The sequence below is a fragment of the Dendrobates tinctorius genome, unplaced genomic scaffold, assembly GCF_039654945.1.
Source record: "Dendrobates tinctorius isolate UK_male_01 unplaced genomic scaffold, ASM3965494v1 ptg000211l, whole genome shotgun sequence".
Lineage (NCBI taxonomy): Eukaryota > Metazoa > Chordata > Amphibia > Anura > Dendrobatidae > Dendrobates > Dendrobates tinctorius.
Window position 1 is genome coordinate 175,284 of NW_027361878.1, and position 23,978 is coordinate 199,261.

Consider the following 23,978-nt stretch of genomic DNA (forward strand, 5'->3'; position numbering starts at 1 on the left):
TTCTCCAGGCACATGTGCACTTCAGTACTTTACCCAGAGTGAGCTATGCCTACGCAGGAGCCAGATTTTTTTTCTTTTTTTTTTTGGGTGGGGGGGGGGATAGAGTAGAAGAAGGAGGAGTTACTGAGTGGATGACATAGGACACGCTATCCACTTCAAACAGGGAAGAAGGACAGTGATTGCAAGGAGACCGGAAGCACCAAAGCTTGATGAGGACATACATACAGCTTATTAAAATGCTGTAAACGCTGCCTTAAATGTGGTGGCCATACTTTATATAGGGAAAACCTGGTGACAGGTTCCCTTTAAGTCTAATATTTATGGTCCGTTTATTTCCCAGCATTGTAGGAGAGATTCTGTAATTTTTTGTGGAGATAATTGAATTGTCCACTAGATGTTGGTAGGTCCAAGAAGCCATTCACATATCATCCCATTGGTAGTGTGTAGTCACTATTGTTCAGCAAGAAACTAAATGGGCATTTCCAACACATACATTTATGGTATGTACACATGGTATGCTATAAATATATAGTGATGTCAGACCCACCAATGAATCTTGTGAATGGGGCCCCGACGAAGGCTGCCGTTTGTGAAGCGGTGCTCAGAATGCTCATACAAATGGATAGGAATTCCAACCACTTTTCCATTGAACATTTATAGCAAAACATATAGGAGTAACACGTAGTTAGAACGTACCTGTTACATTCTTCCGGAGTTCATCATCTGGTTCTTTGAGTGCCCGCAGGAGCTCATTTATACCATTTTCTTCCACAAGTGCAATCTTATTATCTGCACTGTCGTAGATAAGATTACGCATGGCCCCTGTGGCATGACGCTGAACCTCTTGGTTTGGATTATTAAAGAGCTTCACCAGCATTGGTATAGCTTGATAGCTCCGAGCCTGGAAAGCGTATAGAATGAAAAGTTGGATGAATAGCGCCAATAATGGATTCTATGGACTGCAACCAGGATAGAATACACCCTTATTCACCAATAATTCACCTGCTTTTTGGCTTCTGCATCACTGTAGCACCGATGCTGGATGTAAGCGGCTCCTATGACCTGGAGACTTGGGTCCTCATCAGCAAGATATTTCACAGCAGTTGGCATGTTCATGTCATCAAACCTGAACAACAGTAAAGTTTCCTTTAATTATATTGGTTATGCCGTTATGCCATTTGGCATTACAAATGACGTCAACTTTGATTTTGGTCTTCAATGAATGTAACTTTTCCAAATGGAAAAGTGTGTACTCAAGAATTTTGTAGTGATGGTGCTTTGATTGCTCCTCACAACTAACTGTGGCGCTCCAGTGAATGGTGCCAAGCTACAAAATAAGATGCCCTCTATAAACAAGAGTGACACTGTTTCACGAAGAAAGAAAACTAGGCCGTCTTTTCTGATCTCATACAACCACTAAATAAATTATATATTTAAAAAAAAGTTGTGCCATACATAGATCTTCTCTTTGACTTACCCACTTGCAAAAGAATGTTGACTCATCAAACTTTTGTTTCCATCAAACACATCCATGCCCCTTATTTCTTGCACTTGATGTGAGGACTCTGCCAAGCTCCGTACGGAGGGTGCCCGAGAGGTTTGCTCGATGACATTACTTACATAACTAGAGCCTACAAGATTTTGCTGATGCTGTTGCATTTGCTGTGGGGCAACAGATGCCAGTGTTCCATAAGAACCTGATGCCACACGAGCACGGTTGGAACTTTGGAAACGTTGTAAGGTGCGCATCGCAGGTGCACGGATGGTGCGAGTCTGTGCCACCTCTGCTCTTTCAACCCACGAGGTTCCACCATCCTGGACGAGGTTTCCAGAGAGAGACCTTTGTAGCGTCGGTCCCGCACTTGCAGAAGACATTTGGCGTGTGTAGTAGCCTGAACGAGAAGATCCCTGGTCATATCGCTCATCACCATCGCCCACACGCAAGGACCTTAGAGACATCGTATCATATTCCCTTTTGCTTGGGTACACTCGTTCATGGTAGGAGTTTGGGCGAGAGTATTGACGTTGCGGTTGTGGAGCTACGCTGATTCTTTGTGTTCCCCCAATATCCACAGCAGAACGGGAAGAGTAGCTTGTGCGCATACCTCCCATTGTGTTATACCCAGAGGATCGAGCAGACTGCAAAAAACAAGGCAAAAAAGTTGTGTGGGGTTATATAAAGAAGCTATATAAAATAGCATTATTTTATCATGTTTAAGAAAATGGGTTGGCTCAATAAGGTAATCCATATCTAGGTCCTCCATTATGGAATATGGACATCCTACACCAGGGTTCTCTTCTATGAGTGAGAACAAAGAGCCAATGTGTACGAGCAGCTTTCCTGTCAGCAGGTTTGCTATGTAATCTGACATCGGCATGATGTAGGGACAAAGACCTCTATTCCAGTGATGAATATCTCTTCTGCAGATATAGCAGTGCTCTGAACGCTGAGCCCTGTATAACCCCGCCCACACCACTGATTGGAAGCTTTCTGTCAATATACAGTGTACGCAGAAACCTACCAATCAGTGCTGGAGGCATAGTTGGACCAGGAGTGACAAGGCACCTAGTCCCGTAGTGATAATTTCCTGCTGATTTTATTGAAACAGCAAAACACAGCCCAGTAAGTGACATCATTGGAATCAAGGTCTCTGGCCCTACATTGTACTGCTCTCAAATTACAAACCAAAAAACATGCATAGCGTTTCCTTTTAACCATCTGAACGGAGCAACGCAATACTAATTGGTTCTTGGCACCCCTGAAAGTTATGGCTAGCAGGAAATTACCCAGGTTAGTGCATTTGGAAAGGGGTCTTGTCTGATGAGCCAACCCCTAATCCAGACAAAAGAAAAATCCAGCTAGTATTTGCAGTAGATAATGAATATATTACAGGATGTTTGTGTTGTATTTACAGTACCAAGCCAGACCACTCTACCCCCCACTGGATTCCGGTTACAGGTACTTACTGACATCTTTGGATCACTGCTGAGGATCTGGGATCGGGAGCTGTAGGTATTTGGCACAGTGCCATACTGCTGGGATCGAGAGGAGGAGGAGTAGCTCTCTGTGAAGAGAAGGGAACGAAACTTGTCAAAAGAGCAAATGCCTACAATTAGAAAAAGAAAACAGCACCACTTTTGTCTGAAGGTTGTGTCCGGTATTGCAGCTCACACAGATATCTTTAAATGGCTCCGAGTGCCACCACCAGACAATTTACACATAAGATGCCAACCCTAATACAGTTCTCACCAAATTAGCAAAATCAAGTAATACCTGTACCATAAAGTCATTTATCCTGGATGCGTCACCTGCAGTCTGACATGTTGCCATATTACTACTTAATCATTTGTCTGGAACTCCGTGGGATTGGATATATCTAGATTCTCACATTCTGTGCAGTTGTGAAGACTCTGCTTTGGGGCATGCAAAGACTGTCTGGTTTACTGTGTCAAATAAGGTCTATAACGTGCAGTCAGTCAGGTTTCTGGTTTTTACCTGAAAACAAGCATTAACCATTTTGCATTCTTGATCTCTGACTGAAACGTCAGCAAATCCTGTATGCATGCATGTTAAGGCCAAATTTTAAAAGCATGCAAATGTAAAGCGGCCAGGGTGGTAGTTGTGGCAATGGGCTGGCCTGTTCCCACACCCTGGCGCTCCACAGATAAAATACACAGTCCCCCTTCTGTTGTATGTGTGATGTGTGTGGCCGAGTACCCACTTCAGTTGCTGGTGTCCCCTCAGTCTCTGTCACTCAAGCTTCACAAAACGTTTCAGTCACAAGTCTTTTCAAACAACACAACTTTACTGGTCAGCAGTACTTTAATCACATAGACAGCACACGGCAAGCACAGAGTCATCTTCATATCTGTCCCTGCCATCCTGACAGGCTCGCTCTTCTCCATCAGCTTCCCTTTCCCAGAAAGCTCAACTATATCCCACCCATGTCCCATCTGTGCCTTTCCTGCCACCAGCTCTTTATCAGCCCCTCGTCCGGCTCCAATGGACAGAGGTGCTGGGAACACTGTCTCAGCTGCTCGCACCCTGAACTTAGACCCCGGACCCTGCCTGGGGATGATCCTGTCCTGCTGGTGCCCATTGGCACTCTTCCCCACCTGGGACCCCTTACTGCAGCAACAGCTTTATCCCCAAGGTCTGCAACATGACTTCACAACCTGCCCCGGGCAGGCTGCCCGGGCTTCTGCTCTAATCAGGAAATATCCTGACTATACTTCCCTGCTCTGTGCCGCCCCTCCCATTCACTTAACCCCTGTGCTGCCTATTTCCTACTCTATTCTATGGTGTTCCCTATCACTAATGTGGCTCCCTCTATTCTATACTACACTACTGTATGTCCTATTCTAGCCCTAAACCTTTAAACAGTACATTCATATTACAATACATGACATCACAGTACATGAATATTAGTGAACAGAGAGGTGCTGCATGTGAATGTGCGAACAGCATCCAGAACAGAGGAGGCATGTGAGGGTCCCCGCCACCTCCTTACACAAAAAATAAAATAACCACCAAATATTTAATTTTCTATTTACAGAAGTGGAAATATAGAGTCAATTCTATGTCCAGGACCAAGTAAATGACAAAGGCTGACAAAAAAAAAAAAAAAGAAAATCAGCAAAACCTATCATTTAAAACTCTGCTTTTTCTTGGGTTTTCAGTCCAGTGGGCGGTCTCATCAGTGTTTGACAGCTATGTCTATATGCACACTTAACCATAGAAAGCTGTCAGTCACTCACAGGACCGCCCACTGGACTGAAAACCCCAGAAAGAGCAGATGACGTTTAAATGATAAATATCATAGGTTATACTGAATCTTTTCTCCATAAAAGTATACATCAATCTTCTCGGTTCCTTCTGCTCTGTAACATGATGACTCCACATTGGACTGCATTTTCATGATGACCGGTTTCCTTTAAATATTGGTTTGTTTTTGTTCATTTTTTGGCATATCAACCTGTACTAAAAATAAAAAAAGCTAAAAAAAAAATACACACCTGTTGAGATTGGGGAAATGTTGTAATCCGGTCTCTGATAAGAAACCTTGCTGAAAACTGCTCTTGAAAAGTGGTCTTAAAAAATCCTCAGTTTAAAAAAAAAAATAAGATTGTGGTAGGAAAAAAAAACATTGCCAACACTTAGGAAAAAAATTACATAATAAACCGAATTTAAACAATAGTCATCAACAGCTGTTATGTAATCTGGACATTACTGACTTTTCAACAACATCCACCGAAAACACCTTTCTCCACCTATCCCCCCCCCCACCTCACAAGCAAAAAAAACAAAACAACTTTGAGTCTGAATTATTGCATTGATGGAAGTACTGTTCCCTGGTACGATGCAGGGATAAAAGGTACCAAACACACAAATGTTCAAACTGATCTGACTCCAATCTTGCAGATGATAAAAATATAGACGTACTGGATAGATCTCAAGTATGTAATTTGGAGCAAAAGCAACAGAGGGCTCAAATCTGGTATAGTTGACAGTAAAGCTATTATTTAATGTGGCACATAACATTATGGAAAAACCATTCAGAAAATCTCATTGACATAGTATCACATCCAACCATACAACATACCCCAATTACACATTGCCCGGAGAAACACCTGGTCAATAGTAATACTAAAACATTCATATCGTATCCTCAGCACCAGATATGTCTTCCGGTTTCTCCAACACCCATCTACCCTAAAGGCACAGAGCAATTTACCTTTGCTTCAATAAATATGGTTCTCGTAAATGTTACTGTGAACACAGAAAACCAAACAAACTACAGAATGCAGAACATCTTCTCAAACTATGAAAGGTGGACGCTAGCCTTGATCTCCTCTGAACCCAGTAGAAACGAGTTTCTAGAAAGACATCCATAAATCACATACCATGCAAACTCTTCCCATGCAAATGCATCCACGCTTCTTTGGATTTAGGTACTTGGTCTGCAAACATCAGCATCTTAAGTGCGTCAAACCTCCAAAACATGCGAGCTCCTCACCGGAGGAACAACTGGCTCTATGGAGTGAGGTTTTACTCTTATAGAAGGACCAACAACATCTACGTCCTCACTGTGACAACGTGCATGCCAAAAACACATACATAATACAAAATATTGAGCAAAATAGTGGAGTCAGACATGGGTAAGACAGAGACCATGCAGTGTCATCTCAACCTGAAACTGCACACAGTCATGGGACAGAGTGACAAAGAAGACGGAAATCTTTAGGTTCATGTGTAGAAAAACATTGGATTTTTAATTTATTATACTTTTACAGTGCCATCATATTCCACAGCACTTTACAGACAATATCATCATGGTTCCCCATCAGTATGTCTTTGAATGTAAGAGGAACCAAACATGGGGAGAACATATAAACTCCTTGCAGAAGTTGTCATTGGTGGGATTTGAGCCCAGAACCGCAGTGCTGTAAAGAAACAGTACTAACCACTGAGTCACGATACTGGACTTGTTATTATTCTGTTTTTGGAACTATTTACATTATGAATTGGCACGTAGTGGTGCAGTAGATGGGGCAGAAACACGGACCAAGAGCATGCTTTATATATGTGGTGTGCCAGAGTCACTGGTGAAGTGATTGAGGGGAGATACGCGTCACTGCGCATGATGGCATCAGTGATGTAAAACCAGAGTAGTTTCCTACAGCCCACTACGTGTTGAGAGGATGAAATGAGAGTTATGTTATGGGCTGGTTTTAGTGGACCTCCATAGAGAAGATGGGAGGGGTCCACCGTGTCTCCTCATGCAGAGTCCTGACAGGACCTGTGTGATGTCAAGATCATGTGATCAGTCTCATGGAGGAGTCACAAGGTCTGGGCTTAAATGGCTGAAGGCCAGAACTTTCAGTGAGTGCCTGGAGAGGGAGCACTCCAGGAAAGTGTGGCTTGGACTTGTAAACCTGAATAGTGTGTGCTCTGCCAGCTGTGAGCAGGAGGAACCCCGCTCACAGAAGGACTGGTGTTTGTTCTGCCACCATTTTGTTTAGTTTTCCTGTTTTGCCCAGAGGGCTGTATTTTCTTTACTACACCTTGGTTTATGCTGCCTACAATAAAAGAAAGGAAGTTCTTAAAGCGGCAGTGTACCCATGTCTACCTCCGCGTGCAGCCGAGTGAGCCGATCTACCACAGAGGTCATAAAACACTAATAAGGTTTGCATTTATTGGTGTGTTTTTGTTTAATATATATTGGTTCCATCCAAAAACTTAAGGAATATTACATCTTGCACTAACAAAAGTTGTGTTTCATTTTTCTGTTGGTTAGGATAAATTACCATTGGAAAATGCTTAAAAAAAATATCATTGCAAGGTTAGAAGAAGAAAAATAAAATATTAAGTTAGATTTCTGATCTGGGTAAATCTTAAAGTCTATAACCACTTACTGTGCTGCTCATGAACGGATGAGGATCAATGTGACGACTCAGGTGGAGAAGCAATTTTAATGGTTTGATAGTCCCCTAAATGGTTTTTCACAAAAGTGTGTTTTTTAAAGAAACTCTCGGGACTACTAGTACAGTGTGTTATTCCTAGAGCAAGATCTAAAGGGTTGGTGTATTACACATGAGTCTTTATGGTAAAGTGGCTATAGGTACCAAAGTGCAGACGTAAAGCTGTGCTGGGTGTCAACAATTTTAGCAACAAGAAAAATTGCATTCAATAATAGAGATTAGAACCAATCAACAGACAATTAGTAAGGTACATGTCCCATAAAGGTCAGCACTTTCCACAAGCAGCCAGATATTGAGTTTTCAGAAAAGGGTCGTGATAGGTTGATAAGCAATGTTAATTTAAAACAATATTCATCACATCACTCATAGGCAAATCAAGTCTGGTTCCCATACACATTGGCAGTTTGGGATTGGGAAAAAAAAATCTTGGACTTCATGATTTCGTCTTCTGAAGCTATTCATCAGGGGAGCAACTATAGGAGTCGGAGAGGATGCCATTGTCCTGTTGGCATGGGCGCCAAAGACCCAATTAATACATTTGTGAAACTGTGGCGCCCCCAGGAGTATGGCCACCACAGTGGCTTTGCCTTCCTCCAGGGAGGGTAATGCCACGCTTGGAGGCAGTGAAGGGTCTCTCCAGCAGTTTACCTATGCATACAACACAGTTCCACTCCAGGCCAGCAGGGGGGACACTGAACCGGAATTGAAGGGAGGAATGCTCTCTGAGGGCCAAGAGGAAGGAGTGGTTAGTTAGTGTGTGGAGGGACACGTGTGCAGATGTGTGGAGAAGCATGGAGATTGAGCAGAGAGGAAAGGCTCATCTCCAGTGAGAGCGCATGAACTGGAGCCTGGTCTCCACGGTTGTACGGATACTAACGGTTCTGCAACAGACACCAGAGGAGTAGGAGGCTGTAAATGCCCTACTCCCATCTAAGACTTGAGGGCATGAGGGCACAACACCAGCTTGGATAGTGAGCTGGGAATCAGGAGAGAGGAGTCCCCGAGATAGGCTACAGCTGTCTGCCGTGCAAGTAAAGTTCTTGAGAACATCTGTCAGGAGGAACTCCAGTGTAACTCAGTACTGGGAGTACTTCATTCGAATAGACAACAAAAAACTTGAGGGCACTACTGATGAATGTAAGGGGGACTGCTGGCCACACACAAACAATGAAGAGTGAAGCGAGAAAGAAAAGATGTGTGTAACAAGAGCGCAATCAACCCCAAAGAATTCAATATAATATAAAGATATCAAAAGATATCATAATAATGTGCAAATAACAATTTTTATTATTGACATATAAACAAGGCACATAAACACGTGACACAGATTAAAAACAATTAAAAAACCAGAATATGGCCATGAAAAGTAGTCCAAAGCAAAAAGACCCCATAATAGGGATGTGCCATGTATATATGTCAATAATAAAAATTGTTATTTGCACATTATTATAGTATCTTTTGATATCTTTATATTATATTGAATTCTTTGGGGTTGATCGCGCCCTTGTTACACACATCTTTTCTTCTTTCTCACTTCATTCGAATAAGCACTAGGAAGGAGACTGCACAGCCCATCTGCTGAGAGAGCATCCCCGAACTGCTTCCAGGCTAGCCTGCTCCGGTACCATCTGTAATCAGGACCCTGGACTGCAGTTATCAAGTAAAGGTACAGAAATTGCACCCCGCTGTGTCTCTGTCTGCTTCCTACTTTTCCGGCACTACTACATCCCCGTGCCAACTACATCTACACTGCCCTGGGACTATAGCTTCACCTGTGGGGAGCTTTTACATCTTTGCTGCACCATACCATCAGTCCCAGCGGATCTGCATGCAGCGTCGGCTTTACACCTCCCTTGCTGAACACCACAGGTGGCGTCACGAACTATTACATTAACTACAAACCATCATTAAACACCCCTGATTACTTGGGTGCCCAGGGCCACGGACCGGGTCAGTGCTGCTGTGACACATCCCCCTGACACCGGCCCGGTACCGAGTACCCCACGGCCCTGGGAGGGCGACCCAAAACACCTGAAGTTCTTGGATCACAATAACCACCCCGATTGCAATTCTGCAGTCCGCGTACAGACCATGATATCCATTGTACCAAAGATCTCATGACCCAAAACCAACAGCTTCGTAGACATGAGAGGCTGTAGAGTTCAGGTTAGGAGACCCAGGTCCAGTCCATATTTGGACAGAGTTTCACAGACATTTGACCTATGCGCTATTGAAATTAAAAAGCAATTAGTACAATTATCGCCAAAAATGCTTTTTAATTGTTACATTTGAACAATTCTGTAAAATACCCAGTAAATAGCCCATTTGTGCTGCTGCAGGGACATTTTTCTCCTTTGAAGCTGTTCAGTAGATGAACATCTCTGTATGATGAATGACTTCATAGAGTAATTAACGCAATAGTCATAAAACGCAGACATATAAATAAGCTCTGTACCTGTTATCAGTGGTCATGCCTCAGAGCAGATGTCTGTGATGTATCATTTAGCCTTCTCAAACTTATCACACATTATATAGATTTCCATCAAGACAAATTATATTTGGGATGTGGATTACGTTACAAAAGTGGTGTGGATTTGCACATCTGTAGGTTCTTATAGGTAACATCTGAAAAACAGTGCAATTATTGTGCCTCTTTAGTTGTATTTGGGTCTTTTTTTTTGTTGGTTGTGTTTTTTTTACACCAGGCTCAAATCATGAATTTAATGCATTTTTTTTTACAAGACCTTTTGATTGTGCCAACCGTTACAATTATCTAGTAATAATTAATTTAAAGGGAAGAGTCACAAGGCCGTATTACTTGGACGAGGGTCAACGCAATGCTCAGACTGACCATCAGTTCTCCCGACAAGTGTGACAGCTGCAGAGAAACATATGCTATCACGCTCGGTTTGGGAGAGCCGATGGCCAGTCCGAGCATTGCGTTGTGACCCTCGTCCAAGTTATACGGCCGCCTGACTCTTCCCTTAGGTTAGACTTGATATGCACATGAGCGTCTGGCCAAAAGCCTTTCTCACGACTGTAAACAGGCATGTCTGGTTCTGCCTAATGCCAATGTCTATTTCATTGAGAAGAGAGAAATAAGCTGGTGCCAGTCACCTACATCAGCCTGCACTATTAAAGAATTAAGCATGTTGAAATTGGACATGCCCAAACCTTCTTTTCTTGGCATCAACAATTGGGGAGTTACCGAGAGCAATATTAAATTGTCACAAATTGGCAGGTTCATCTGGTTTCGAGTTCATGCACATGGCCACCTTTAGTTAGCAGAACAGAGGGCCATCATGTGTTTGCAGTTAATTAGCAATTCTCATGAAATGTCACTCTACCCCTGGCATTCTACGATCTTCTGAAAAAATAAAAAATTGTGAATCAGAAAATTAAAGCGATCTGAAGGAGATTACTCAACGCGTCATCAATGACTTATTTGTATGCTTATCCAGTATAACAAAACACAAAAAGGTCTTTTATAGGACAAGAGTAACACTAAAATGTTGCTTGCCTACGAAGTTCTACATCAACCGAGAAGCCTTTTTGAGGCTCCTTGGTTACCAGTTTGGTCAGTGAGTTCTCTGAATACTCTTCAGTGGCTGGAAGAGTTATAGGTCTTTTTCTATGTGAATGGGGATAGAGGTTATTTGGCATTTATGGAGTAAGTCTTGGTCTTGTGCACATGAATGAGCAAATTCACTGAAACCCTGACTAATCTGGGCAGCAGGGCATAATCCGTCAGAGTTGGACAGGAATTTGTGATTTTCCAATATACGAATGTTGAAATGTAAAATAAAGCTGGGTTGGGGACATTGCATACGATCTTAATTATTCCGAAAGGAAATCCTGCATATGTGCATACCCCTAGGCCACCGGTGTCATTCTATATACTAGACTCAAATACCGTAACATTAATATCTTGCAGTAAGGGCTCATGCACGTGTCTGACCTATTTTCTCATACGAGAAAATCACAGTGGCAACGGCGTTTTTGATCGGAGCTTCATCAGAGTTTGGTCAGGGTTTCATTGCTTTTTCTCTGATGAGAAAAAAAAAACCTCCACTTTCTATCTTCAGAACTCATATGGCTAGACTTATTAGACATAGGGCCCAATTCATTGTTTTCAAGACAGAATTTAAGAGCAAAAGCGTTGAAAAATTGCAAAATTTAGGGATAACTCAGAATGGCACCAAAGTTTTTGGACTTGATGTTTTCATGCCAGATTCTCCCAGCTCTGCTGAAATGCAGCGTGGGGCATAACGCCACAGGTCCTCCAATTCAAGACAAGCACTGGCGTTCTGTATGCCAGGAATCTCACTTTAGTCCATGACTGGAGTAAGATCTCTTGCGTAGCACGTGGAGGGGTGCGATACTCAGCAGGTGCTCTAGAATCATGAAAAGGCATGCACCACTTCATGAATCAGGAGTGTCTGACTCCAGCATGCCCCCTTATCAAGACCAACATGAACCACGCCGTCTTGCAAAATCATGGAGATGAGCCTGATTCATCATGGACCAGTCTGTCTGCAAAATTACACACATATGAACAGCCTCATAGATCATAGGCACGGGAACCATCAGTAAAAATCATGGAATAGCAACATACGCAAAAAACTAAAATGTGTGAATGAGCCCTTAGGAAGAGAAGCACAAAGGTGTAGAGCACCAAAAAAAATAACAAAATTTTTTTTTTTGTTAAAATGAAACCAAAGACTCCAAACAATCTCCTTTTCTTTAAGAGGTTCCCCAATGATAAGCTACACATTAGTCCCTCTGTGGAGAAAAATCTACAACAATAAGGGGAGTAAAAACGAACGCATGGGCCATGCACACACAGTGAACAGGTCGGTAAGAGTGTTCACACCACCAAGAAACTGGAACACAGAGACATAGTACAACAAACGTGAAAAAATACTGTGCTGTAAAAAAATTCCAACAATGAATAGCAAGTGCTAGTAAGAAGATAACAAAACAGGGTATTTAGTTAATACTTTTTTTTTGCAAAAAATGTATACTAAGCTGCTCCACCAATGCCAAGGTATACCCATCAGAGCAGTCCTATCCAATGTATTTGAAACCTGACCATGTGAACAGTACCTATATGAGCAGGGTTCAGAGAGGCAATGTCTGATGTGGGCATGCTGTGTGAGACGGCTTTATATGTCCATGGCCCACATGGGAGGGGTGGAGACCTCCCAAAAACTTGGTAGAGCGGCTTAGGATACTTTTTTGCAAAAAAACGTATCAACTAAATATTCTGTTTTGTTATCTTTTTACTAGCACTTGCTGTTCATTGTTGGAATTTTTTTTTACAGCAGAGTATTTTTTCACGTTTTTTGTGCTGTGTCTCTCTGTGTTCCAACAATAAGTGGAGGCAGCAAGTATAGACTTCTCAGTCATGCCACAACAGGTACAATGAAATAATACAATACAATATGCATATTGAAGGCAATACACACGCGTTCTCGGTCTGCCAGGTATAGACAGAGTGTCTAAGAATTCTCTGTCTTATAAATTAAAAAAAAAAATATCAAAAAGGTGCGCATAGAGTTAGTACGCAGAGGAATAGTTGAGATTAGACTGATAGGATAAGTATCGGAGACCCTCCTATTTTGCTTGTGCTACAGGCTAATAGCAGGAACATCAGGGTAGAAAAATGCAGGACATGTCCATAAATCCTAGATGGAATTCAGTTTGGAAATATTTTGACTCCATAACTATGCTGCGAGTTTGGGGCACTTGACACACCATTTCTGCAGATGTCTCTATGAACCAGTACTCATGAAGAGATTTCATCAGATCGCTTAACTCGACTGCAAGGAGTCACGTATGACGATTCCAGAAGATTTATTTTTAAGCACGACACAGTTGGCTATAGACAAATACGTTGCTCCTGCACTTACTAAACAAGCAAAGACCAATCAGGTTGAATTGGCACACCAAAATACCAGAGAAAACACTGTCACAATCACGAATCCCAGGAAGGTCCGGTAGAAGAATCCATTTAGAGACTTTAGAGTCAACAACTAACCCCATGCATCATATCAATGCATAAATAATTTTATACGTTTGTCTGATCAACATATAATACACAGATTGTGATGAATTTGAGAGTGTGTGCAATTTCTGTACAGATGAGGGATAGTCTCCCTTTTTAAGACTGACTGGCCGAAGATTTCCTGAATCAAACTCAATAGCCTCATAGGTATATATGAGGTGTTGAGTCTGGGTTTGGAGACCTGTGATCAGTCCATACATGCACCATGTTTTTTCAAAGCTCTGAATTAGACCATACACCTAAAATAAAAATAGCATGATGGTTGACCGAGCATTGAACCAGTAATCTTGTTCAATTCAGCCATACATATATGTTATTCCATATTGGACTTTGCAGCAGTTGTTCAAAGGGGTTATAGATATTCAATAGCACCAGGCAAAGGATGACCGATCTTTCTTGGAAAAAAATAATTTCTGGACTAGCGACTATTAATGAAACTGTTAAACAAAACAAACATCTATCAAGATGATGACTGTACGGCCACTGGTCACCTTCACAGACAGCACACAGCTCCTGTTGTCAAAATGACAAATGATGGAGGAGCACGTGACCAGACTGGTCCATCAGCCTCATCCAATTGCAACACAGTACATTTGGTAAAACGTTTTTTATCCATTGACAGATGATAATGTACAGGTGCGGTCACATACGCCCTCCACGAGCAGCCATTTTGTGGGAAGACTGCACTAACAAATCCAGGAAAACTTGTAATCCTTATGCATTAGTAAATGCCACAAAATCACGTAAAGATGAAAAACAGAAGGGGGTTGTAAAGTTGAGAGGACAACGATCCCTATGGAGAGATTGTGAAAGGTTGGGTTACCGAGCACTCGTAGATATGCAAGACCTTATGTATTTAGTGTCGTCATGGAAATCATAGAATACATTGTGCAATTTCTGGAGAATTCCTACAACCCCCTTCTGTTTTTCTCTCGTCAACCAGAGCAGATTACTAATCCGTATTATCCTTTAGTGCTGAATCAGCGAGAAATATTCCTGCAAAATGTCAAATGGCTACTAATGCACTAGTCACACTGACCAAACCAGTTAGACAACCTTCGCAAGAAACCAGAGCGACTAACAGAATGCAGACCGGGAACATTACTCGATTACGCTTGGGTGCACAGGACATAATAAAGTAAGCAGATTTATTTTCTGCCATAATGTTAACATTTCTAATTTTTTTTTACGTAAAAAACATTTGTTTTATAAAAAAGAATTCCGACAAAGCTGGAATGGCAGCTAGCCCAAGAAACAACTCCTACACGTCTCAGAGGTTTGGACTGCATGAGCCAAAAAAAAAAAAAACCCCACCAATTCAAGAATATTTACTAGCAATTTTTTTTTGGCCAGACATGCTCTGTAATAAAATATACAACTGCGGATGCAGCAATCTGCGACAGCCTTTATTGATGTTAAATGGTTCTCTGAGAAGTGGGCAAAAAAAAAAAAAAAAAAGTATGTGCTGTCTACTGCACTCAGGATTCAAAGATGGCAGGTATCACCAATCACAACCCGCCAGATTAAGGATGGGCTCTGTGAAGCACAAGACAGAGCTCACGTTAGAGCAGCATCCTGTTAGGCATTGTGAACGTGTTATTCCCTATCCACAGGAGAACTTGCAGATCACTGGGAATCTGACCACTGGGTCCCCAAGAACAGAGATTTGCAGCTGTATAGAGAGTTGGGCAAAGGTGCGAAAGTTCGACTTCTGGTCCATTCAAGGTCAGTGGAACAGCCAGACACAGTGCTGAGCTTTCGTCAAGAGTTCCATAATCCATGAATGGTGTGCATGTGCACCTCCTCTGCATTCATGATGAGGCTGCAGAACAAGGAGGGTCCCAGAGGTCAGACCTGCAGCAATCGCTTATCCTGTGGATTGAGGATAAATTGTTTTGGGGAAAATAACGATTTAAATCACATGCTGGTTATAAATCAGTCAGTACTAGAAGCAATAAACATGATCACTGGTAATTATTGGAGTTGGGCAAAATGATTCACAAGACCCTAGTCAAGTCAGATCAGGGGACTTCAAATTTCCCACTACCCTTTGACATCTTCTCCAGATTAGTTGGCCCAGACATCTGTCGCAACTCGCAACTGCAATGTATTGATGTTGCAATGGCCTGCAGTAAAGAAAAAAAAAAAAAAAGGCACCCAGGACGCCAGACAGTATTAGGAAGTTCACAGAGCTCTAGTACAGTTGTCACAGAGTACCGGCATAGTCGCTGAATCAGAGTCCTCTGAGTATTTTATTATTCATTTAGTCAACATCCTGCTAGATCAAAGTTGTATCCCATCTGGACTTACCCAAATCAACAGGACTCTCAAGGATCAGTTTATTTTTCCAGACTTTAAGTTTATTCTACCCACAAACCCTCAAAAATTGCACAGAAATACGCCATTCAATCAAATTGCAGTAAACCAACACAATTTGTGGTCTGATCTTATTGAGAGTCTCACATATGGGCTTCTATGAAAGTATAAGATTCCTGTAAAAGGTAATGGTGGTTTCACACTAGGCTTTTGAAAATGCGTCACTGCAGTTTTGAAGCCCAAGCTAGTCACAGCTCTAAAAGGTTGGCAAAGTATAAAAGACAAATATTTTTTTTCTTCCTGTTGGATCCATTTCTGGCTTGGACTTTCTGTAATGTGATCAACCATTCAAAATGTCTACAATGGTCTTTGATGCCACCATTTGTGACCAGGTACATCCCATGGCTGCCTGTAACTTGTGTCAGTCTTTAGCATTGTTATAGAGTTCTACTCATGAACTAGCAGGATCAGGATTATAGTTCTATCTAACCTAAGTGTTTGGACTAAATTGTGTGTCTACAGATAACTGGAAGAACATTTTTTTGAAAGTGAAGCATGTAAGTACCATGACTAAGTAACTCAACAGTTGTGGCTGCAATCTATGGGGTTTCCATGACCTTACAGTTATTTAATGTTATTCCTGGACGCAGTAATAAAACCTTTGTTAGAACAGAACAATGATTTTTGTCCCTTTAGCCTACAGTATGAGATATTGAAAGATGATCTGTTTCTGTGATGTCTACACAGCACTGCTGAATAGTACTTAGAAGACTGCGCTATGTAAAAGACTCTAGGGAGAAGGTGGCCTAGCAAGACCCATTTTACATATACAAAACAGCAAAGTGAACTATCCGGAAAGATAAGCTTGGAAATAGGATATGGAAATGATGAAAAAAAAATGCACGAGTAACAATTTATAGAATATTTACACTCTGTTGTGCTTGTTCTCCATGTCAATGATTTAGAGCGATATTTCCATCCCCAAGCTCCTGTCCCAATATAGAGTAGGTCTAATAAATAATAATAATGTGTAAATGTGCTTATTTGCGCTAGGGTCCTCTTCCACTATTAGACAAGGGGGAAAAGGACACGTACCAGAAACCGTGGTTTTGGTACTAGTGGTAGTCCTCAGTGAGTTCTCAAATAATGAGCTAGCTAATTTAGTCATCAAGGGCACACTGTGCTGCAGAGTGCCACTTAAATGCAGGGTAAAAATATATAACCTAGGACAGCACATGCAAGGAGTTTATATGTTCTCTTCGTGTTTGCGTGGGTTTAATCCAGCACTCTAAAGACAATTATAGGGAAACCAGATTGTGAGCCTCAATGTGGGCAGTTATGACGAGGTCTATGGATATAATGGTGCTATATAAGTGAGTAATCAATAAAATTGTTCATTTAGAGGCAGCCATATTTCCCCGACTCCCATACACATGAACACTCCGCCGAGCTGAGCACTCATGCGTTTTCAACAGGGAAGAGAAAACAGCTGTCAGACATCTCTGCCTCATCTCCCCTGAAACAAAAGGTTTCGAAATTCCTTTCAGGGAACAGCCAGGAGACCTCCACACCCATCAGATGGCCCTCCATATCGTCAGAGTCAGCAAACTCACCTAACATGTATGGAGCGGCCATCCTGAGCCTCACACGAATGGGCCATGAGGGCTTTATAATTCTCCTGCCAGGTGGCACAAGTTGGCATGTAGCTGGACCCTACAGTGTGTTGTAACAAGACTTGCATGTATTGCCTCTATATTGTATGTACAGAATTACTAATTATTTCAACATATCCCATTAAGCTAAAGGTACTGTCACACTTAGCGATGTACCAGCGATCCCGACCAGCGACATGACCCGGGGTCAGGATCGCTGGTGCATCGCTAAGTGGTCGCTAGTGAGCTGCCACACAGGCAGATCTCACCAGCGACATCGCAGGGGTCGGGGGTCGCTACTTACCTGTCAGACGAGGCGATCCTGACGTCCTCCCGCCCACGTCCATGCGTCACTCGTCGGCGCCGCAGGAAGCTGACGACGAGAAACGGCCCAGGCCGGTCTCGCGCAATCAGGGATAATCAGCGGGGGATCCGGTTGGAGGTATCACACATAGCGATATCGCTAGCAATATCGCTGCTATGTCACAAAACTAGGAACGTTACTGTGATATTGCTAGCGATATCGCTTAGTGTGACGGGGCCTTAACTCTATAAAAGTGAAACCTCCCCTAATAAGATTGCATGATATCACACAGATCTATAGCGGAGAACCTTCCCCATCACATGATGCAGATAAGAACCAGCTACCTACACCTTGTTTAGATTCAAATAGCTGGAGTGGTCTATCAGTCTTTTCCGGTCTACCAGTCTTTTCCGCATTTGGTGCCACCGCACAGTGGCTGACCCTACATATACAGACTAATATACATTATAGAGGCAGGAATACAGACTCTGCAAGATTTATACACACATATCCATAGTGACTTCCACACACACCCAAACACTCCCTCACACAGCTGGGCGCAGACTTTGCCTCTATTCATGGGGGAGTTTCCCAGAGAACAAACTCAGAGCTGATAACTAGTGAATGATTTGTAAAAGGTAGGATGGATAGAGGGAGGCACGGAGCCTCTGCATGGAGGTGCACAATCATTCAGAACAGTAAACTGCACTGCTACACAATTACTCTCCCTTCTCTGTGTAGATTGGGAGACTTATTAATATAACATTTGCTTCCGAAAGATCTTCTGGCCAACTACCAGACTCCACCGGTGCCTCCTTTGGATCTGAGATTAGACAGGTTGGATTATTCTGCCAGATCAAATCACCAATGTCATACAGTAGGATCCGGCGTTAAACATGTGATATCTATGGGCAGGTTTACATATTCCTGCACATACTCTCTTGGATAAAAGGTGCTTTCACATTGCGTTCTGGCATCTGTTCGGTGGCCCCATCAGGGCTTATGTCTAGACCCCTCTCAAAACCAGACACTGATTTATGTGCCAATGATTGTGCGCTATGCCTTGCATCATCGAGAGTGTGCGCCTACTGGAGGCAGACACTCTGACTCATCTGGGTGTCCGCCTCCAGTTGGAATATCGGGGCTGTCACCAGTGTTGCTGGAGGAAGGGCTTCCGTTAGGACTTTCTGACCAACGCAGACCTTCGCACCTGACGATAGGGGGTGAGGTGGATATAAGAGGAAAGGAGCACATGAAAACGGGGCTTCTGGCGGGAAGACAGTACACGCTGAAGGAGGTTGACTCAGTCTCCGCTTCTCCTGACCAACCAGCAGGCTTACTCTACAGTCTGTCTGCCCCTGCGCACCTACAAGACGGAGCACCCCACAGACTCCTGCACCCGAGAGCTCTGACTGGTCAGCACCTCGGACGACTACCAACATGCCGTACCGACCCTAAAGTGCACGCCGAGTCCTGCAGTGGCCTCCAACCCAGGACTTTGTTTCACACTCGCTGAGCCAATTCCTAGCCATCTCATAATACCGTGTTCCATTGTGGTACAGAGTCATAGCCTTAAAAGGAACCTGTCAACTCCCAGGGCGTTTTTAGGTAAAAGAGAAACCTTCAGCAGCACTAAGGCTGCATTCTGTGAAGGTGGCTCTTCTGTTTCTGACCCCTAGTAACACAGAAATATTGACATTTATAAATAGGTGCTCATACCTGTAATGCACCCCATAGGTATGGTGTGTCCCCCTGTGTCAGCCATCTGCCAGCCGCCCATCATGCCTCTGTCCTGTGTCTGGGTGCCGCCTCCTCCTGTGTAGTATGTGGAAAAATAAAGAAGAGGAGGGGGATGGGGGAAGCTGCAGCTAGAGTTGTCACAGCACAGGCATACTACACAGGAGGAGGCGGCCCCCAGACACAACAGGGGCATGATGGACGGCTGGCTGTCGGCTGATACAGGGGGACACAGCATACCTATGGGATGCATTACAGGTATGAGGACCTATTTATAAAAGTCAATATTTCTGTGCAACTAGGGGTCAGAAACAGAAGAGCCACCTTCACAGAATGCAGCCTTAGTGCTGCTGAAGGTGGCTCTTTTATTTAAAAAACGCCCTGGGGCGGGTGACAGGTTCCCTTTAACTTCTTCCGGCATTACTTCAGAGATGTCTCACAGCACCTGCGTCGCCATCGTGGGATCTTCCAACCTCGTCCGTCCGGAAGCTACAGACTGATAAGTTGAATCGTTTTGTTCTATTTGTTGTTAAGACTGTTTTAGCCACCATTCCCCCTCCTACATCTGTACTTTATCATTACTGCAAACTCCCTGTGTGGAGTATCGACTGTACACTACTTTGCATAAAGTGCCCGTTAGCCCTTGCTCTGCCTCCTTCCCACGTTCCTGCTAGCATTTAACACATGGAAGAGCACACTTTCGCTCTGCTGGCACAATTTTAGTCTATCGCCCCGACGGCGCATAAGTTCAAATCCAATTTTAATACGTAAGCCCCAAGGGGGGCCACCGAACGAGTGCCAGAATGCAATGTGAAAGCACCCCAATGGCATAACCATAATGTGTGCAAAGCAAATTGAATATGGGGCAGATTCATTGAGACTAGCATTGCACATGCTAGCCTTAGAGAAGGGCTCGCTGGAGTATTATGTGCCAAATTCATTAAGAGGTTAAACTGGAGTAGTATTTGTGGAGTTATTAAATTCAACACAAGTGCCTTTTCCAAGTATAACCATGAAAGGGTCAGCTTTTTACTCTGGGGATAAGCTGATGCAGTAGATTGTTCTGATAAGTATAACACTTGACAGGTGCTTACACATCACTGCCATCACTTGTTCACCAAATGAGTTGGTTGTAATACCAATGTAGCTAAAGGCAAAATGTGAAACCCAGACGACAAAGAAACAAACAGAAGAAGAATCAATGCCTTTGAATTGTGGTGCTGTAGAAGGATGTTATCAATATAAGAACAAAAATCAATTTTGGCGCAAAATCAAGCCAAACACTCGAAGAAAGGATCACCTACTTTGGACACATCATATGAAAAGAACAATCACTGGAGGACATCATGGTCGGAAGAAAAGAAAGAACAAGACGAAGAGGAAGATCAGCAACCCAATGGCTTGATACTATCAAGATAACTGTGGAGAAGACCCTGGTGGACACATCTGGGCTTGCACAAGATCGATCTTCCTACAGAGCATTGATCTTTGAAGGTGCCACAGCTCGAGATAAAAGCAGGCAAATAGACTGGAAAAAGTCAGGGATTTGGAAGCCACTTGACTTTACGGAATAAAGACAAAATTTTTCTATGAAGTGGTTTGTGAAGTTGCATAATTTTGCATGACTGACGAGATTAAAAAATAAAATAAAAATTAACGCTTAGTTGCACATTAGGAGGGAAAGGATTTGCCAACAGGAAGTGAGAAGCAGTTTGCCAGATATCGGCAGATCTTTTGCACACTCGGCAGATATTGTAGAATACTGTGGCCTCGGTTTCAAAATAATGGATAAATGGTATAGAAAGCAATTTGATTCATTCTGCCCAGGTTTATTGTCCAGTTCTCCATGGCCAGGCCTTAAGTCGGCATCTATGGCACCTTTGGCATTTAATGGACCCTGCGACGGCACAAAGCTATGCGAGATCTAGTGAGCACCAAAAATGCCAGGCACAGAAGTGAAGATCTCTCGCCAGGAAGACTGGACACCAGACAAGGACCGAGTGAATAGATTTATCTTTTCCAGTAAATGGACATACTTTTGAGAAATGTTATGGAGTCATAAATGAGGTTGTCTGTCTCTAACCCCTTGCTGTTATCACCTGAACAGCTGGAAGACAAGTGACCCTAAAGGCCCTTTACATTTAGCGATGCACCAGCGATCCCGACAACGATACGACCTGGTCAGGATCGCTGGTACATCGCTAAATGGTCGCCAGTGAGCTGCCACACAGGCAGATCTCACAGCGACATAGCAGCGATCTAGCGGACGATACTTACCTTTCAGACGCAGCGATCCTGACATCCTCCCGCCCGCTTCCACACGTCGCTCGTCGGCGCCAGCAGGAAGCGCCCGACGAGAAATGGAGCTGCACGATCAGCGATGGACAGCGGGGGAGCCGGTCGGAGGTAAGTATTACACATAGCGATATCGCTGCTGCGTCACCAAATCAGTGATGCTTTAGCGATATCGCTATGTGTAAAACCCCCTTTATACTATTGGTACATGGGAGAGCTCTGTTGTTGGTGTCCGCTCCTGGTGCACAGGTACTATAGTAGTTTCCAAAGGAGCCTAACTGCCTCTCTGCCAAATAACAAGGTGCCGGGTACATGGTAGGTGGAGACCTCATTATAGATTTTTATTTGAGGTCCAGAAGCTTTATGTTGTAACTCAGTTAAAGGATTTTCGTTATTGTTCAATGGCCTTTAGCTCGATTTTGAGGCATGGCGACTTGATGAATGGACAATCTGTAGGAAGATCGATCTTCTGCAAGCCTACATAGGTTCACCAGGGTCTTGTATGCCATTATCTTCATAGTATAAAGTCATCGGGTTGCTGGGCTTAAGCCCCCGTCCCACAGCAACAGCGATCTCTCCTGTGATCTCGCTACGTGTGACATAGCGGCGATCGGGCCCCTGCTGCGATGCCGCTGATCGTGCTCGAATGTCCTGGGCATTTTTTTTGATCGCTGGTGTCCCGCTGGCCAGCATGCATCGCTGTGTTTGACAGGGACAACGACGAACGATCTCAATACTACAGGTCTGAGAGAGAGTCCCAACGACCGTCGTATCGTTCTGTATCATTGCTGTGTCACTGTTGAGATCTGACTGTTTGACATCTCACCAGCGACCACGTAGCGACACACCAGCAATCCCTACTAGGTCGCATCGTTGTGGGGTTCGCTGGTGCTTCGCCAAGTCTGACGGTACCCTTAAGGCCCCATTACACATAACGATGTCCCAGTGATCCCCACCAACGATCCGACATGGATGGGATCGCTGGGACATCGTTAAGCTGATCGCTGGTGAGCTGTCACATAGACAGCCCCTCCAGCGATCAGGACCAGCGAGCAAGCTGGTTTCTAATGTAAACATCGGGTATCCAGGAGCCGCGGTTCTTGAATACCCACTGTTTACCTTGGAGACCGGCGTACACGTTGGTTTCCAAAGTAAACATCGGGTATCTAAGAGCCACACGGCTCCTGGATACCCGATGTTTACATTAGAAACCAGCGTTGCTGATCGCTGGTCTCTCGCTGCCAGCGGGAGACCGGCGATCAAAAAATGGCCCAGGCCGATCAAGCACGATCAGAGATACCCGGCGGGAGGGGGGGGGGGCGGTCGCTGATCCCCGTCACACTCAGCGATCCCTCTGGAGAGATCGTTGTGGCGTCACAAAATCAGCGATCTCGCTAGAGAGATCGCTGTGTGTGACGGGGCTTTTAGTCTTGTTCCTTCTATTCTCCCAACCATAATGTCCTTCTCTACTGATAAAGGATTTGCATATAAAACAAAAATAAACAGGACGCAGAAACGTCTGGTATCTGGTTTCACTGCAATGCGGATTTACTGTACACCAAAACTGCAATACAATAGGCGATCAGTTATATAAAGATTCTAGTGAATGAAGACTGGTTGGGTTTCCTAGCAGCCTCCCATAGGTTTTATTGGTATTGTCTGGGGATGGCAAAGAACAAAGGAGACACAGTTGTGCGATTACTGCCAGGGTAAAGGGCCAGAGAGCAGAGGAAGTGATAACAGCTCTCCAGCCACACCCTGACAGATCCCAGTAGATGGGGAGAGGTAGGGGAGCAGTGTGGCCAGAGTGCATGTGAATAGGGCTTTACAGAGACTCATTCACATGCAGAGGAAAGTAATCTGCATGGAGAGCTTTTTTTTTTTCTTTTTTTTCTTCATTTCTACAAATCTGTGGTAAAATCCACAATGAACATTAGGATTTTTCTATGGAATTCAGAGGAAATATTCAACTTAATAATAATAAAACACTACATTTTAGCACTTTACTTTGATGTATATTATTATGCCACTGATTTTTAATAATGGGAGTCTTGTTATTGGTTAGCCCTGCTCAATTTTCTGGTTCTGGTCATCATTTAGGTCTTTTCTTGAAGGGTAAATGGAG

At 43.5% G+C, this 23,978-nt stretch overlaps 1 protein-coding gene across 6 annotated transcripts in view; it reads right to left on the reverse strand.

The window, feature by feature from the left end:
* PKP3 (plakophilin 3) overlaps positions 1–23,978 on the reverse strand; it is a 96,844-nt gene that overhangs the window by 10,448 nt on the left and 62,418 nt on the right. For all 6 annotated transcript variants that reach the window (XM_073554328.1, XM_073554330.1, XM_073554331.1 and 3 more), the window contains 4 exons: positions 2,968–3,065; positions 1,478–2,139; positions 1,003–1,126; positions 697–901 (listed from right to left, as the gene is read on the reverse strand). In XM_073554328.1, coding sequence (XP_073410429.1) covers positions 697–901; positions 1,003–1,126; positions 1,478–2,139; positions 2,968–3,065 — 1,089 coding nt within the window. The remainder of the gene's footprint in view (positions 1–696; positions 902–1,002; positions 1,127–1,477; positions 2,140–2,967; positions 3,066–23,978) is intronic.